At 43.9% G+C, this 19,089-nt stretch overlaps 1 protein-coding gene across 1 annotated transcript in view; it reads right to left on the bottom strand.

The window, feature by feature from the left end:
* Positions 1–494: 494 nt before the first annotated feature.
* The window catches only part of Bnip3l (BCL2 interacting protein 3 like), a 23,144-nt gene continuing 4,549 nt past the window's right edge, over positions 495–19,089 (bottom strand). The window contains exons 2-6 of the mRNA XM_004630679.2: positions 16,016–16,199; positions 10,923–10,995; positions 5,380–5,480; positions 5,125–5,274; positions 495–3,160 (exon numbers count right to left, since the gene is read on the bottom strand). Of these exons, the coding sequence (XP_004630736.1) occupies positions 3,112–3,160; positions 5,125–5,274; positions 5,380–5,480; positions 10,923–10,995; positions 16,016–16,199 (557 nt within the window). The 3' untranslated portion in view covers positions 495–3,111. The remainder of the gene's footprint in view (positions 3,161–5,124; positions 5,275–5,379; positions 5,481–10,922; positions 10,996–16,015; positions 16,200–19,089) is intronic.

Genomic DNA, 19,089 nt, shown 5'->3' with positions numbered 1-19,089 from the left:
TAAATCATCTCTACCTAAAACACCATCCAGTGCAAGAGCCACAGGAGTAGTTATGCGGCTGCATCACGGAATAACTTCCCCCTCAAATGCCTCTTTTGGGCAGATGCAAAATTTTTTTGCCATTTCCAAACTACATTTATTGAATTCACAGATGTGGAACCTACAGGTAGGGGTGTGTGTGTGTGTGTGTGTGTGTGTGTGTGTGATTTTAGTACTGGGGGGCACACTGGGCTACGTCTACCGCTCCAGGGCCCACACTTGCTGGACACCTGCTGCCTTTCACTGCAACCTCTCCTCTATAGGTGACGCCTTGTTGCCACCTGACGAGGGGTGCTTAGCACCTGTGCACAGCGGCATAATGATGGGCCCTGGGTGCAGGCACCTCAGTTCCCCTTCAGGGGCTCAAGTGAGGGAAGCTGTATGTAATACAGAAGGCTTGCCTCCTCCTAAACTCCCTGACAACATACAGGACAGAAAAATGATAATACCATACAGAAAGTTTTGTGAGAGCTTTAATGGCACAAAATGTTTATAGCTACAAGGTATACATGTATTGTAAACTGTATATAATGATACAAAATGCTAACTGAATAGATGAAGAATGCATAATCACTTTGGCTCAGTTAATTCCAATAATTTTAACAACTGATTCATTTAGAAATTCACCGCACTGGCTGAATCTTCCATCTTCCTTTGTAGTCAATGTCTGTATTCGATCAGCGTGACACGTTGTAGTCGTCACCCAGCAAGGCAGGGCATTTTGCTCTGGGTCTTACATATGAACACCTTAAGCCAGTTCTCATCAGACACCAGAAAAGAGCCTGTCTTTTCATCCTCAAATTGTAAACAGGTGTAAAGCTTTTTAAACATGAATCTTGGATTTTCAGCTGTTCACTGTCTGATGGCCTTTCCAATCTCTTTCATGTAACAAAAGTCTCGGCACAGAGTAAACATCTGGTGCATATGTTAGGCCTATCAATAAACACTGTATGAGCCCACCTTACAATAAATTCTAATGTGGTGATATATTTACGTTTAGCCAACATTCTATAATTTTATAGATATTTTAAGAAGTAGGGCAAAAGTAAATTAGTTTTCCATGTTGGAAAAAAAAAATCACGAAATACCCAAAGGTCAATGGCACTACTAATCAAAACTGCTACTGAATTTAGAAGAATACAATGTACTGCCTATAAAAAGTTGCTTTTACTTAAAGTATAATTTCACTCTCTCCTCCCAGAATAGCAATTGTAATAGAAATTGTGTATTATAGCTTCTCAGCATAGCTCTCCGGTGCTCTTGGCTTTACCAGCCTTCCCAATTTTATCCAGACTTTTCAAAAGACAGTGAGTGGGTTTACTTTCTTTCCAAAGAAATTCCAATGTGAACACTTGACATAAACAGAAGACAAATCAAGTGTTACCAGATTTAGGAGTAAGACAGAAACAAAGTATAATAAGATATCTACAATTACTTAGACCTCAAATTCTAGAAATAAAAATAAAAGAAAATGAGCAAACTGTTTTGGATATATCATCATTCTTAAAGACAGCCAGCTATGTTCTTTTATTTAATCTGTGTTATTTTCCACTGTACCACGGCAGTTTCATAAACCTTGACATGAGAGAGAAGAGCTAGGTTCTGCCAACTGACAACCCCAGCTGTTATAATAGTGTTTTATTCAAGTTAACCTGATGCACTTTATAGATTACTAGCTTTAAGATTAACAGTGCTTCTCTAAATAGTCGATAGCAAGGTCTACATCATAAACAGTAATTATTTATATATAAAACATATAGTAGTATCTTTCAGAGTCATGCTGGATGTTCTGAAATCCACCGAAACTTACTCAAAATAATCCATGATTCTGATGCTTTCTAACAATTTGGTCCTAAAGCTTCACATTTTAGAAACAAACAAAAAGGTATGTCACTGAAGGAATCTGCTGAGTGTTCCGGAACGTCAGGAGTGGGACGTAACCGAAAGACAGCTACATGAAAGCCCCAGGGCCTGCGGCATCACAGGGCTGCTGCGGGAAGACTGCACACTGAGCCCTGAGCAGAGCCGCGGGGACGCAAGCGGCAACGGTTCTGAACTCTGAGTCACCTGTTCCCACCACCCGGAGGTGTTTTTCAGAGTTGCACAAGTGCTTGGAATAACTCTGAAGTGACTTTCTTCAGAGTTCAAAGGCTTCAGAGTATATTTGAAGCTTCCTAAAACAAGAAGCCTGGATTAACACCAGAAATTGGACTTGTTCCAAAATCTTTTCTTATAGGAATAAAAGAAATCAAGGGGAAAAAAAAAGAAGAGGCATGAAAATTTCACATGCAGCTAACACATGGAAATACCAAACACACACAAAAATCTGAAAAGCAATTTCATATATGTCTAGGCCTGAGACGTTCCTTATCAGAAATAAAGATTCTGTACCATAGAAAAGACAGCACTACAACACACTACTACTAAAGTCGGCTGTGTAGGTTAGCTCTTCCTCTGTGTCCTACCTACCGCTTATACAGCCCGCCTCCTATGAATTCAAAGGCGCTAGCAGGAGGCTTAGGAAAAAAGTGGCTCCAAAGCTGGTTTAAAATAATTTTTTATTGCCGAGGATATTTTTTCTTGTCTTCTGTTTTTTGTTTTTTCTTGTTAATAACTCTAAATTCAAGCTCAGAGAAACTTGTCTTTGTACTGGAAAACAAAGCTTTGCTAACCTGATCTTGTCTTGAGAGAGAAGGTAGCTTCACTGCTGGAGTAAATTTCTGCCACGGATGACACAGGTCTAATTCTCATGGTGCTGACAAGAAATGACAGCATTGCTGACAAAATTATAATCTGCTGGTGGCGGTCGAGGAAAAGAAGCCCTTGCAAATTTCTAAACAACAGTAAACTGTTAGGAAATTCTAAAATGTCTTACAGGCCAAAAAGGGAATAAGGTTAGTAAAATGCCTCGTCAGAGTTTGAATAAAATACTGATCGGAGAGTTACCAGGATTGGTTTTGTAAAAACGGGGTGGTAGGTTGGGTCATGCTTACGATGGTCTCAAGTTCAGATAGACTATATGACAATACACCACTTCACAGGCCACGTGTGTCTCCAGCAGTGCTCCCTTCCTCAGTAGGTGCTGGCAGAAGGCGTGCTCAGTCGTTTTCCAATGTAGATGCTGAAAGGAAGCAAGCAGAGTGCGTCGCAGTTCATCTCTCCTCAGCAGCTCATCCCCAGGCTGGTCCTCCATGAAAAAAACCCAGGGAAAAAGCCCTAGCGGTGTGTGTGCACCGCTCCAAACACCTTGAAATGACTACTGCTTCACTGACGAAGCTTGGATGGTGCTGGGGACCAAACTAGGGCTTCATACCCACTAAGAAGAAGTGCTCTGCCATATGCCTCACTCCCTTTCCCTGTTTTTTTTTTTGTGGTACCAGGGATTGAATTTGGGCTTGCGCTTGCCAGGCAGGCACTTACTCTACTGAGCTATCTCCCCAGCCGCCCCCTTCTTTTGAAGACCTAGCCACTGTGGCCACATGGCCTTCCTCTGGACAGCGCAAGAACAGTGCCAAGAAGACACGAGCCAGAGAGAACAGGCCCCTCCTGTAGAGGGCCACCCCTAGAGACAATCCTGATCGTGGCAATCAGAAAGCTCTACTGTACGGGCGGGTGAGATAGATCAGTGGACTAAGTGTCTGCTTAGGCAAGTGCAGGGATGTTGTTCGGTCCCTGGCACCACATGCTGTGGCAGCCCCACACCAGGGTGGTCTAAACCAGCCAGAGTCTGGGGCGTAGTGGCGCATGCCTGTAATCCCAGCACCGGGGAGGATGAAAACAAGAGGATCACCATGAGTCTGAGCTGCATAGTAAGACCCTGCAACAACCAAATACATTAAAAAAAAAAAAAAAAAAAAAGCAAAGAAAGCTCCACTATTATTTCAGAAATATAGATTACTTGGGTGCTCAGTACAGGAAGAAAGAAAGAAAAATCCAAGAAGCTGCCAGTGCTTTTAGGACAGCTGCTACTAACTCTTCGAGGTCAGGGGCCTGGTATGACTGCTCTAGTCAAGCAAGCGCTTGAGCCCTTCAACAGCATCAGTGAGGGGAAGCTATGGCGGTAACTAGCTCCATCCCCACTGCGATAAAGCAACAGACCTGCTTTCCATTCAACCACAGCAAGTTACACTTAGCACAAAACACAGCAAAGCAAACCTTCACGAAAGCGAGTCCTGCACCACCTGCCCACGGCACAGAAGCAGATCACAGCAGGGACGGAGGGCATGCAGGGGCGCATGCATGGGACCAGGCGTGGAGACGAGGGCTGAGCCCTCTCTGTGACCACACAGAGAAAATGCCCACAAGCGCATACGGGTGAGTGCAACCAATACTGCTAAGGAAAATTAACAGCTGCTCTATTTCTAGAATCTTTCACAAGTGTAGTCCCTCAGTAATGCCAATCAAGGGAAAAAGCAATAAATTTAAGATGAGCCTGAAAAATTAACATATTATAGGTAAATATGAACCTGATATTAAACAAAAACCTGAACAATTTTTTAAAAGGCATTTAACATTAGCCCCAAAATTTACATGCTGAATATTAATTTTTTTTAACTTATTCAAGATTTGCTACATTCTATACAACAAAACTCAAAAAAGAAAGGTGAGTCATTGGAGAATCACTTAAAAATCATTACTGGGGCATTACTACGAATATCTTAGTTTCAAGACAAATTCCTATTATCACTGAAACTAGCTGGGCGTGTGGGGTGTGCTTATCATAGCACCCTGGGAGGCTGAGGCAGCACTGAGTTCCAGCCCAGCCTGGCCACCTCCACAGATTAGCGAGACCCTGTCTCAAACCAGAAAAACAAAGTTTACCAAAGGGCTGGATATGTGGCTCATGCAAAGGCTCTGGATTCATTCCCTAATACTGAAAAAATAATCTATCCTTAACCCTGCCAATTAGTAGACCAGCTGTGTGTCAAACTTAATTTGTCTAAAGTTCACCTTATTTGCAACAAACAAGGCAAAGCACTATTAAAAATAAAGCAATGCAGACCACTTTCACATATATTTCTTACATCTGAAAGAAACTATGAACGAAGTGCGTGGAAAACACGGTAGGAGTGCAGCAGTACTTACCCTAGCCCTAAGGCCAAAACGTGGGAGAGGAAGAGAGATGGGATAAACACCTTCAGAAACTCTGCGGAGAAAATTCCACCTTTCTTCATGGCTCCACTTTTCCTCATGCTCAGAGACACGGAGCGCTTTGGGTGTCTGAAGTGGAACTCCCTGTGGGAGAGGGTACAAACACTGGCTGGGGACCCCAAGGATCCCTAGCCCTGGGCACCAGGTTTTTAGAGTTCAGCAGCCCTGGATGACACAGGAAGCACTTACTTGGGTGGAATGTTTTCAGGTCTGCTAGACCAGTCTGATACCCAATCTGCACTTTTCTTTGAAGCCTCTTCCTTCTCTCCTTCTACAGTTTCTTCTTCTGACTGTAAAGAGAAATTCACACTTGAGGGGAGAACCGATTCCTTCTATTGTACAGGCAAACGTGGAGAGAAAATAAAGTCCTAAGATTGTATACCAGTAGTTGCTATGTAACAAACAGGCCACTTGTTGAAAGAAAAAGGCTGACAAAATGATCTAACAGTGCTGAGTACTATACCTTGAAAAGAACTCAAGTGAGCTGGACCACTGTTATGCCTGACCAGACTTGAAAAGTGGCATGGGGCTATGATGGTAAGGACAGAACATTCTGGTATTTGTTGAGTCCCGATAATGGTCATGTGGAGGTCCAGCCCGTTAGTCACCTTATTTTTGTATACATTATTATTATTATTATTGTTTTGTATTTAGTAGAGGGTCTACAGGGTCTCCCTACACAGATTGTAGTGATCCTCCTGTTTTTAGCTTCTCAAGCACCAGGATTACAAGCATGTGCCACCATGCCCAGCCGCTGTCTCAGCACACCTCAGGGTGGGGCCAGTACGGCATGTGGGGGATCTAACCCTGGTCCCTCTGCCTGCCTAAGGAGGCGCTTTGATCCGCTGAGCCATCTGGTAGGCCCAACATTTTAATGTTTCATAACTAAGAAAAATAAAACATATCAATAAGGAATAGTAAAAATAAAAATAACTGGGAGCTGTGATAAGGAAGTAAATAATAGTACTGTGAGTGCTCAGGCAAACATTAACTTTGACCGCCAACCCTACGAAAGCTCAAACTGTTAAAACTCCGTTTTACAGTTAAGGAAACTGACACACAGCCTTCAGCTAAACACTAGCAAACAATAGGGCCAATTTTCAAACCCAGACAAACTGTTTGTAATGCCCCCATGTAAGCACTGGTTCTTACATTACAGAAAAAAATGTTTTAGATGAATCATTACCTAAACATTTCCTAAGATTTCAAAACTACATCAGGCAAAAGTTTTTTGGAATAACTTTCTACAAAGTGATTGAGAATTTAACATTTTATTACTAATAAAAAATTTAAATCTTTAGGCCAAAAATAATTAAGATTTCCAAAACTTCCTTGTTTACTAGAACTCAAGGGGAATGAGAAATTCCTAAAACTAACTGCATTCACATTTCATACAGCCCTGAGCATGAGCGCTGAAGGAACGTGAGGCTTTGCCCCACTCCTGAGGTATGTCAAAGCTGAGAAGTGTCCCATCTGGCTCTGAGCAAGACCCGCTCTCTGGTCTGAGCTCTTGCCCTTCCCGGCAGGTGCCTCACACATTCGCAAGATTTAGCAACACTGCTGTCCACGGAGGTCGCATGCGACCCGCTCTACACACGCAGTGCCTCCCACCAGAAGCAGAGCAGTGGGCAGCCCTGTGCTCATCTAGTTGTGCTGAACTTGGCAAACCCCATGGCAAGACACAGGGCAGCCTTCAGGACCCAGGTTTCCCACAGCATCAAGAGCTCTCAGCATCAGGGACGCTGCTCTTTCATAGCCCCGGTGAATCCTCCTAAATCCATGGTGACTCCTCTCACCTCACACACTGCGCACTCTGAACCGCAGCCAACCCCCCGGGTCACCTGGACGGCTCCCTCCTTTGCCTCCACTTCCCCCCTCGCAGCTCACAGACTCAAGCTTCCATTTTTCCACAAGTTAGTATTTCATACTTTCCAACATGATGCACATGTAGTAAGACTTTATGCTCTCAATTTTTTTTAAAGCTGGTACGATTTTCTCAGCTGAGTGAAGTTATCTTTTGATTGTTTTAAAAAAAAAAAAAAACAAACACCACAACTCCAAGTCTATTTTCATGTTCAGATAGGAGTGGTGAGCTCCATTCCTCCACCATAGTTGTTTCCTTTTAATCTTATACTTAATCTTCTTTTAATTAAAATTTCCTTAATCCTAAATTTGCTACTTTCAGCTTTTAGATCACCTTCCAGCTGTTAATCGGATTACACGTGCTTCCTGCTTTGACCAGAACAGCAGCCTTCTCTCCGCGTCTCTGCAGAGGAGACCCCAGGCCACTCCAGTGCAGGAGCCCTGCACCTCCCCACCTCAGCTTTGCCCTGCTGGCCACAGGGGTTCTCTTGGCACACAGGGATCCAAGCACGTAGAAGCCAGTTTTACAGGACAGGAGAAGGAGGCTAAGTCCAGCCTGGATCACCATTCAGTGCCCCCCCCCCCCAGCCTCAAATCACAATGCAACTCTGTCTCTAGGATGTTCCAGTCTGTTTCTCACTACGAATGGAGACTCTTCCAGACCACGGCTCTAGTCTGCGTGACCCCCACACCACAAGCACCAGACCGCTGTGGCTCTGGCCCATTCACGTGCCTGGGTTGAGAATGCAAGTCTACCTGGCAGCTTATTCCAGGAGAAGGGTCTGGGCCACAGACCTTCAATCCCAGCCCTAACATTCCCCTGTCACCTGGGTAACTAAGTTAGAACACAGCCCCATTTTCCCCATTTGTCCATGAGGATAACATCACCTCTCTCACTGGACTGAGAACAAACAAGTGAGAAGCGTTTTTTTAAAATAAATTTAACACAGCACCTATCTGGCTAAATGCTACTGCCTGTCCTTGCTCCCACCTGAAAACCTTGAAATTGTCCTGTTTTTCACAGACACATATGAAAATGTCTCAGAAGATAAAGTACAATGAGTCTTTTGTCAACTGTTTCTATTTCTTAACCCTAAAGGTTTTTCTCATTGCTATGAAAAAAATTCACTTCTTCTTTAAAATTTTAAATTAGGGGCCAGGGAGATGGCTCAGTAGAGTAAGCGCTTGCCTGGCAAGCACAAGGGCCTGAGTTCAATCCCCAGTTCTGCCAAAAAATAAATAAATAAAATAACATTTTAAATTATTTCTTCAGGTAAAAAAGCGGGAAAAGGGTTTTTCGAAAGTTCAGAGAAGTACTGCTATTTCCTGTCTGTGTCTTACTAGGCATCTGCGCTTACCTGCACTCACTGGGTCTGCCCTGACAAGTCTGGCTGGCCCCGAGGCTCAGCTCCTGCTTGGCCACAGCCAGTGTTCTTCCATTTGTTTCCACACAAGAAATGCACTGGCAGTACTACCATAATCTGACAAAATACTTGTATTTTTCGTTGGAATGTCGCAAATGCTAGGAGCCTGGCATTCTAGTGTAGAGGCCCGCAGCCCTAGAATCTGGAATGTAAAGTACTCCGATCAGGACGCTTGTTCCTATACCTCCTCTACCAGCCAGGGCAAGGTCTTGCTGTGTTGGGGAAAGCACATGTGAAGGGGACAAGGCAAAAGGTTAGGAAAGCCTGGAGATATTTAGTTTAAGAAACTAGATTATGGGGCTGGGGAGACAGCTCAGTAGCATAAGCGCTTGCCTGGCAAGTGCAAAGGCCTGAGTTCAATCCCCAGTTCTGCCAAAAAAAAAACCCCACCAAACTAGATTACTACAGGGATTTTCAGAGACATTACTCAATGTGGCCTACTGCTGGGAAGTAGGGCTACAATATTTCCCGCAGACTTGACTTTAGAACTTTCTCCTGGGGTTTCTCACTGAGCGAACACTTCGCAGACACATTCCCAAAAATGCTGATAAGAGATTTCCATCCTGGCTTACACAAGCTAATACAGACTGAAGATGTCTTTCAAGGAAAGACTCCAGCAAAGAAAAGTTCTCTCTTGGATGCTTGGTGTTTTGCTGTCATGAGGACTGTACATAATTCTAATTAGAGCTTACTGCCTGTGACCAAATGCACACACACGTCAGTCACTGACCCAAGTAAGTCACTGTAAGTCACTGTCCTTCCATATGGCAGCCTTGCCATTACAAGCTTCCCTATATGACAAAGTATGCTGGTGTCATCAATGCGGATCCCAGGATTTCAGGTAAGAGGAAAAACAGAGCCACAGTCTAGAGGAAATGGAAGACAGCTATTTCTAGGGTGAAATATTTCTAGTGCAGAGACCCAAGACTGGACCCAGAGATCATCACCATTTTTTTTTTCTTCTTTCTACATATACAGAGTCACAAAAAATGTATATACACCTCACCAGTTCATCTTACTAATGTCTGGAAGCTAACAGCCGCCACACTGCGCCCCGCCCGTTAATGTAGAGGCCAAAAGTGCTTACTTGTATTAATGTCGTGATGTCTCAAATTTAGTATTAAAACATTTATACAAGATTTTCTTTTCCTGATGCATACAGTTGTGGGGCAGACTGTGTGTGATGTATTTTTGAGACAAAGTTTTATTAGTAATGATTGGCTTTGAACTTGTGATCTTCTTGCCTCAGTCTCCCAAGTACTAGGATTATAGTTGTGCACCACCACACCCTGCTCCAAAAGGTTTTGATCAACTTATATAAACATTTATTCTATATTTTTAAGCATCTCAGCACAGGAAAGAAAAAAAAAAACAAAAAACACAATGGTTCTTGCCCTCAACAACTTGTACGGTAGCAACACTTTCAGGAGATGTGACACATCAGTAGTTAAGGGCTGGCCATGCATAACTGAAATCATCAGCAACAATTACATACAAGGGGCTGGGGAGACAGCTCAGTGGGATAAGTGCTTGCCTGGCAAGCATAAGGTCCTGAGATTGATTCCCAGTACCACCAAAACATAAAAAAAAAAAAAGTAAATAAACAATTACATACAAATCATCTTTTTAAGTTTTGCAATGCAAACCACTGTAAAGAGTTCAAAATTGTTGTCATCTGTATTCCCAATCATGTCAACTCCTAATGACCTATATTTATATTCCTTAGCTAATTCACAGAGATTTGGCTAATTTAGATAAATTTTTTTATCTATAGCATAAGTCACTGCTTTGATTTCAGACACAGCCAAAATTTTCACACCTACTTCCAACCCTACCTGCATTTGTTTACTCTGTTGTCTTAAATGAGACATTCATTTCAGATTTTCTATCACTAAACTCAAAAAACTAGTTTGGAATACTGGGGTGATACATTATCAACAAGAACTTTCCAACTCTTTAAAGAGAGTAAAATGGCCCACAGTCCACAGATGTAAAGAAGTGCACAAAAACTATACTCCTTTAAATAAATTCCAACAGTGGCCAGGGAGATAGCTCAGTGGAATAAGTGCTTGCCTGGCAAGTGCAAGGTACTGAGTTTGATCCCTGGTGCTGCAAATAAAATAAATATATAAATCCAACAATCTGAAATTAACCAACTTAAAAGTTTCCTTTTTTGGCAGTACCGGGGATTGAACTCAGGACCCTACACTTGCCAGGCAGGCACTTATTCTACTGAGTTATCTCCCTGGCCCATTAAAACAGTTTCAAAGCAGTTATAGCTCAGTGCACATGATCAAATGACAGACATCGACCAGTGATTCAACAACCCGCCAGACCTCCACAGAAGTCTTGCCGTGGACCCAATGAGATCGTCTTCAGTGGAGTCCTGCTAACCACACCAAAGGACCTCATCCCCCTGCCCGTTCTGGTGAGTCACACACTCACCTGAGAGCTGTGGTCCCTGCTGGTGTGCATCTCCACGTCGAACATGATCTGCCCGTCCTCTTGCGGCGAGGGGCTAGGCAGGAAAGAGCACACCACTGGTTTTAATCTTTCTAATCAAGTGAACTGCCTTTACTGGGAATTAGAAAATTAACCTATAAAATGATGGCTTTGAAAAAGCAGCAAATTCAAAAAGTCACGTACACAAACTATATGTCACAGTAAGCAGCCAAATGAAACAGAGCACTCTCACAAAATACACGAGAGTCAGTGCTGATGAATTCCTTCACAACAGTAAAACTGCAAAGAAAGTATCGTGTAAAGATACAAGGCTCACATTGTCTTGTTTTACTCTTTTCTAATAGAAGTAACAAAACTTTATGAAAGTTTCTCTCAACATTCTTTCATCATAAAATCACTCACCGGTGGCCAGCAATTCTCCAAGTGTGAAGAGAATGTCTTGCTACTGTTGTAACGCTAATAGGATCTACTTCAATACTCACTGTCCTACTCCCATGAGTGTGCAGTGGAATGCTCCAAAGGCCAGATGGCATGTGATACCACAACACACTAAACGTAAAAGCAGATGAGAGCCCCGCTATTTTCTATTAACTCTCTACTAAAGAGAGTGGCAAAATGAAAACCACTGACACTATTTCTTGTTAATTTTATTTTTGAGGGGCTGGCAGGTTAGCTCAGTTGTCTACAGCGCCTTCTTGAGCAACATCAGTCAGGGGTAAGGGGCTGTGGTTTGATCCCCAGCACCACATGCCTCACCAGATTCACCCTTAAGGCAGCCTGAGCTGGCCAAAAAAAAGAATCCTAATTTTATTTTTTGTTTTGAGAAATAGTTATTTTTCACTGAAAAAGTTACTTATAACATAATGAGCTTATTACTTTTGAAATACTCCAAATTGTTTTTTGGTGTGTGGTGCTGGGGAATGAACAGAGGGCCTCACATATGCCAGGCAAGCACTCTACCACTGAGCTATATCTAAGCCCTTTTTGAGATAAGGACTTGCTGAGTGGCTCAGGCTCGCCTCAAACTTGTGATCCTCCTATCTTAGCCTTCTGAGCTGTGAGGATTACAGCCAGCAGGCCTGATTGAAATTTTGTGTTTGTTTCCTTTGGAGGAGGGTGGGGCTGGAACTTATCCAGGCTCTCAGGCACGCTCTATTTGAGCTACAGCCCTAGTCCCAGTTTAATTTCTAATATAGCAAATATCCAAATATACAACCCAGGCACAAAAACTCTTTGAAGTACCTAATAGTTCTTAGGTCATACAAGGGAATGGAAATTCAAAACTTATGAGAACGACTATTCTATTTATCTTATAAATACATGTCCTGAGCTATTTCAGAGTGAGTTATATACCCATATCTGAATATAAAAGCTTTTATGATAGTACAAAACATACCCTCAGATCTTCAGAAACTCAAACAGGGATGGGGATGTAGCTCAGTGGGGCAGCATTCACCTAGTAAACCAGAGCCCATGAGTCCAATGACTGACACCAAAAAAAAGTGGGAAACAAAGGTTTCCCACACAAAACTTAACCAGACAAAAACGCATCATCACAAACTATGTTTGACAAGATAGACTAACGTGTTGAGTTCTTTTCTTGCTTTGTCAACCATTCCTTGTGTAAACACTGCAAATCAGTGGATCTTTCGTTGTATTCTAAATCAAAGCTGTATCTAAAATAATGCAGAGGGCCAGGGATACAGCTCAGTGGCAGAGTGCCTACAAGGCAAATGCAAAGTCCTGAGACCAAAAAATAAAACAATGCTGAAACCCATCTCCTGGGATCCATCACCAACCCACTGGCTTCCCAATGTGGATGCACACAGGACACTCTAGTGGGCTCCAGGCCTTTGAGTGGACATCCTGAGTCTCCAGTGCATTAAAGCCCTTTCACACCTGACTCTGCAAGCAGCCGATGCAACCCTATCATCTCAATTCTTACGCATCTATGTATCTTGCATTAAATTTGATTCTCTAGCAAGCACTGGCTGACTCATCAACTGTCCTGGACAATTCTTCAGACAGGGCACATGCACCTAGAACTGTTGGACACCACAGGACCTGGCAGCAAAAGGAAGTCTCTTCACCCTCCACTTACTTTCTCTGCTCATTCCTAAGGGGCTGACGTCAATTTAGGGGCCTGCGCTGCCCAGCCCAGGTCAAGGCCCCTTGAGCACACTCTACTCCTCTGCTCAGATCCCCTCCAAGAAACACAAGCCCCACTGATGTGCTACCCATGCCTCCTGCTGACCTGGAAAGCAACTGGGCTTCCACCATGGCTCCACCTGGCGCCTGAAAACCTTCCTGCATTTCTGCTCTCCTTCAGCTAAACAAGAAGATTTCGGGATGACGTGGGCACTTCCTAGGGTTTCTTCTGGTTGTCCTGGGCTAAAACCCAACCAACCCCACCACCCTTTTGAGAGAGGGCCATAGAAAATCATCCAGGTGGGACTTGAACTTGCAATCCTCCTGCCCCCACCGGCATTACACTGGCACTGGCATTACAGCAACCACAACCACACCTGGCTTCCACCTCGGTATTTTTAAAAGCTCCCTGAATTAATCTAATGGATAGTCAAGGTTGGAAACTTCCACAATTATGTGGAACACAAAGCAAAACATCAAACAATTATCCTCTAGTTATCACTGCAATGACAAAAATCAATCTCTGGAATACTTTTTTTTTCCTGGAATAATTTTTAAGATGAAAATACCAACCACCTAAAATTCTTCCACCTATAAGAAACACCTCTTAACAACTCTAAATGTAACACAGTACGCCAATTCAAATGACATGAATGCTGAGGACTTCTCCATAAAGTGTGTTCAGTCAGAAGCCCTAGGGGAGCATTATTACTGAGCATAGTTCCAGGCCTCCTCTAGAAGTAGGTGAGCTAAGGGTTAAGAAAGTATTTGAAATGAGTCAGCCACGCCTCCTGCCATGAATTCAGACCTCTAAGTTAGACTCAACCCTGCGAAGGTGGACTCATGTTCCATCACACAGATAAGAGCAGCTGTAAATGACGCGAGAGGACCATGTGAACGACAGGCTCATGAGTGTACACACGAGCATGCAGCAGAATAGCCTGAAGTGGGAGCACTTGGACAGAAGACTGGAGATATCCTTCATGGAGTTCCATGACCTAAATCTTCACTCGGAAGACAGACAAACACGGCTGCCACTGGAGGCGACGGCAAGCTGCTCAAAAGAGCCATCTGCTCGGTTCTGCTTACATCAAGAGCTGTTCCCCAGGTCTAAGCAGCACAGGCCAGGTCAGAGATGACGTGGGGACAGCGAGGGTGTCAGTGTGTCACACAGCCCAGTCCCTTGCTGTCTTCCTAACCTCGAAGGTTGGGCAGGAAGTGATCTCTTTCCTATTCCCTTCAAAGGGCTACACATGCTCTATGCATCATTTTTCACAAACCATAAAAACATTAAGAAGATTCTGTTGCCACACACAGTAACTGTTTTTAAGTGGTCCCTTAATCTTTATGTGCGTGTCCATTTTCTCCATGTTCAGTATCAGTTAACAGATCAACTCAAAGATCACAGCCTAACAGTGTGTTGTCACTGCATTAAGCAGTTTTCCCAATACTGCGGGCTGACCTAGAAGCACTCTACCAGTGAGGTGCATTCCTAGCTTTTGGGTTTTTTTTTTAAACTTTCAGACAGTCTGGCAAAGTTGCCCAGAGTGGCCTCAAATTTTCAGTCCTCCCAGTTCAGTCTCCCAGTTACTAGGGATGATAGTTCTGTGTGACCACACCCAACCACACTAAGAATTTTTAAGTGTCACTTAACCCCTAGTCCCTCTGGAAAACAAAAAGCTTAGACTGAAAAGTAATTTAATGACCTGATTTCATTCTATACATATATCTCTAACATCTTTAATTCTGTCACATAGGCAAATCTTATTCAGTAGAATCAGTGCCTTTTAGTCAAATACTAAAAGAAGATCTGAAACAAAAATCCCGAGGGATCAGGCATGGTGATGCATACCTGTAGCCCCAGTACTGTGGGAGACTGAAGCCGGAGGATCACAAGCGTAAGCCCAGCCTGGGTAACTCAGCAACTTAGCGAAACACTGTCTCAAAATGAAAAAAAAAAAAAAAAAAAAAAAAAAAATAGGGGTATAGCTCAATGCAAAGGCCCTGTATTTAATCCATAGCACTTGGGAAAAACAAAACAAAGGAACTTCTTTGTGGGAGGCACAATAACTCCAGGCCTCCAATCCTATTGCAAGTGGGTTTCCGGGTTCCTGCTCCCCTACCTCTGAAGAGCTAGGTTCCTAGTTCTTACCCCACCTATTTCCCATAGGTCTCCTGCTATGCCCAGGAGGTGGGACTTCCTGTCATAGCCCGGTTGCCTAGTTACTCGCGCCTTTTACCCGCCCACGTCATTTCCCTATGCCTCCACTATAAATACCCAGCTCCTCCCCTAAATAAACGAGACTTGATCAGAATCCTGTCTTGTCTCCATTTCTCGCGTCTTCTGTCCTTTGTCCCCTCTTCAATTCCCCGCTCCTCCCCCAGGTGACCTTCACTGACTGACCCGCTGGTTTGGGACACTTCCTGAGGAAAGGCAATGGCTTTCAACATAAATTATCTCTAGACCTGCAGTATGCAGGCTAAGACACTATTTGAGTGAATGTGCAGCTCCTAGGAATGACACGGACTGAGTGTCTGCTGATGGGTGGAGAAGAGAAGGAAACCAGAGCCCTGCCTCTGGGAGCCTCACACTCAGAGGGGACTCTGAGGTTCAAAGAGGAAACTGTGACTCAGGCACAGTGTGACCCATGAAACAGGGACGATGACACAGGATGACCACGAAAGGTGAATTCTATTAATATTTATACTACTGACTTTTAAACTGATAAGCCATCTAAAATAATATAATCTGAATAAGAAAAATGACTTCATCTGAGGAAGAAGAGTGGGCACATCAGTGCCTGTCAGCTAGCGGTGTAATCTGAACACAGGCATTGCCATCCACCAGGAGGTGTATTCCGTTAGGTGAAGACTCAAGGAAAGGATAATTAGCCTTGGGAGCCATACCCCAGCAGGGTGTCACTTACCTGTCACAGTGAGAGCTGCCTCTCGAGCTACTCTGTCCTGATTCATGCTGTGCGTCCAGAAGGATCTTCTCCATGTCTCCATTGTGAATGGAGGATGAGGAAGGGACGTGCTCCAGGCCCCCATTCTTCCCATTGCCATTCTCGTTGCCATTGCTGCTGTTCATGGGTAGCTCCACCCAGGAACCTGTTGGACGGGTCAGATAAATTAACTACGCAGGACTGAAATCTGTCATATGTACACAGATGTCAGCATGGAGACCTCAGATAAGCGTCTGACTCGCCTCAAAGCTAATGCAAGTGTGCTACAGAAAACAAACAAGGAGTAGTAAGCAGAACCCTAGCTACAACTGCTCCTGAAGCTGCTCATGCACTCACCCAATTTAGAAGCTGGAATCTAAATTTTTTTAGAACGTGTATCCTTAAGCCAATTTTCTCTCTGCTTAATGCTCAGTTTATATGTAATCACTGGTTTACTAAAACTGAGGCTGCTTTCAAAAAATAACCTTTATTACTAGACAGACTACTTGCCTGTATTAAGTTCACGCACACTTAATATACAGTTCATAGTCTACCTCAGCTATTTAGCTGTATCTGCTCAACAAATTCAATGAACGACTTAGAAACACCCTGAAGTTGCTGTAAGCAGGTTCACAACTACATCCCCAAGGACATCTCAGAGGAAATTGAAAAGCAATCACTACACTTCAATGTGTGCATGAACCCAGAGCATAACACTAACGCACTGGTTGTTCACAAAGTCTGGGGACAATGCTAAAAGTCCTTGGGAAAAGGCTGCAGCTCCACTCCAATCCCAGTTTATTCTTTCCCTTCATACCTTCTTCCTCTTTCTTCCCTGGACATACCTTGTGAACTTGTCTTCTTCCTGGCCTAAGAGTTCCTACCTCCTTGGGTTCACATCAAGCTGTGATGGTTTGGAGGGTGAAGCTGCAGCACCTGGGCCACAGGCACAAGACAGCTTCTGCGGCATGCAGAGGGTGGGGCTGCAGGAAAAGGGGCGGGCGCGAGTAATATGCACAGATCCTGACAATTTTTATTGGCCTAAAATGTTTGCTGAAGGATGCTGGTGCTTGACTTTTATTAAGAACTTGTAACAGGGCTAGGGAGATAGCTCAGTGGCATAAGCGCCTGCCTGGCAAGCTTAAGGTCTTGAGTTCAATTTCCAGCACCTCCCAAAAAAGAACCAATGCAGTGTCTAATAAACCAACTTCACCACAAAGAAATGGAATTATGTGTTTTTAAAATTTCCTTGTTTATAATAAATTTGTTTTGAGAAAATGTAATCTGGCAGTTTGGTGGGTTCATTCCTTTCAATTCCCAGCAGACTGGGAGGGCCAGGCAGACTGAGGGGTTCCAACAGTCAGTTAGAAGTACCATCAAATCCAGCTCAGCCCTGAACATGCACCTTTCTGGAGAGAGGGCTGTACCACACTGACCTGACCAAGGAGCTCTAAGGCACAGCTGCCTGGTACTCCCACCCCACTGCCTGCCCTCCATCTGTGTGACCCGTGCCTCAGTTTCTTTGCCTGCCTACAGGGCTAACAGGAGGACCAGAGCCAGAGTTGCACCAGAAGCCTCCCACCAGTGCCCAGTAGGAGGGAGATGCTCACTTACACAATGGTTGGGACAGGTTATGTGCTTGCTAAAGGAGTGGTACACCGAGGGCAGCCCCAGGGGATGGCCCTATCCTTCCACAGATGACACCAGTGTAGGTTGCATGGACACAGAGTAGAGAAGCCACAAGAGTGCTAACAAATACAAACAGCAAGACTAAGAATGTTCAAGATGCTTTAACTGATTACATGCAGGGCTCTGCAGCATGCAATATGCCGAAAGCATCCTTAAACTTACAACTGTGCAAGGTATCTGAATGGAGAGGAAGAGTATTAGGTATCCGTCTTTTTTTTACTCCCATTGTTTTTAGGATTTTCAAACTTCTTTTGAAACCACTTCTTCTACAGAGCCCAGTGAGTAGAGTTACTCCCAAAGCTGCTCTGACAGAGCAGAACTAAGAACCAGGGGTTCCAGGTAGGCCTGCAGAAGCCAGCCTTGCTTAAAACGCAATGTGCAACTGAAGTACCTGACCAGAGAGAAAAAGGGCAGCTACTAATGCCAGCTTTTTTGCTTATTGCTTTTCTCTAGGACTTCTAAACCAGCGTGTATAATAAAATTTATTTTCTGCAGTAAAAACACACAGTCGAAGCTGGGGGTGGCAATGCAGGTCTATAATCCTACAACTCTGAGAAGCTGAAGCAGGAAGATCCTAAGTTTGAGCCTGCTTAGGCAACTTGGCAACTTACTGAAACCCAGTCTCAAAATTAAAAAATGAACAAAAACATATGTGTCCACGATGTAGCTCAGTGTGAAGGTCACGGATTCAATCCTAGTACCACAAAACAAAGTGAAGCAGAATAGCAGTTACTTATCTAACGTGTATTTTCAGAATTTGAGAAGACATGCCTAGGAAAGCTGGATAAAAATGATCCATATCATGGCCCTACCACCTTGGAGCCAGCAGCCAGCTTTTCTACCTAAGACAGACCTTCTCTGCTTTGAGACAGGTCTCATTCAGCTGCCCAGACTGACGCCACCCCAGACCCTTCCACTTGGCCTCCCCAGGGGCTGGGATTACAAGTCTTTGCCACTGAACCTGCAGACCATTTGCATCTGGTAAACGGGGACCAGTGGTCAGAAGCACAGACTGAAGCCAGCGTCAACTCTGACTTCGGATTGTTATGTTCTGGATTGCCTCATCTGTGTGTGTCTCGGTTTTCTCATCTGTGAAGCAGGAGGAGCAGCTGTATACATTTCAAGAGGTACTAGAAGGGTTGAGAGAATCAGTACAGAAAGCCCAGAAAGGTCCCCAGCACATACTAAGTACATGTTTGCTGTTATTGTGATTGTATTTTCTATATTTAAGAAGTCATTTCTGGTTGCAAAAAAACGTGTTTTATGAAAACATAGGGGCTGGTGAGATGGCTCAGTGGTCTAAAGCACCTACTTAGAACAAGCTTAGCAAAGCATAGGGACCACGGTTCAATCCCCCAGCACCACAT

Source organism: Octodon degus, unplaced genomic scaffold (genome assembly GCF_000260255.1).
Source record: "Octodon degus isolate 3935 unplaced genomic scaffold, OctDeg1.0 scaffold00036, whole genome shotgun sequence".
In the NCBI taxonomy this organism is placed as follows: domain Eukaryota; kingdom Metazoa; phylum Chordata; class Mammalia; order Rodentia; family Octodontidae; genus Octodon; species Octodon degus.
Note: the sequence above shows the minus strand (reverse complement) of the source record. Positions and strands in the feature narration are given on the sequence as shown.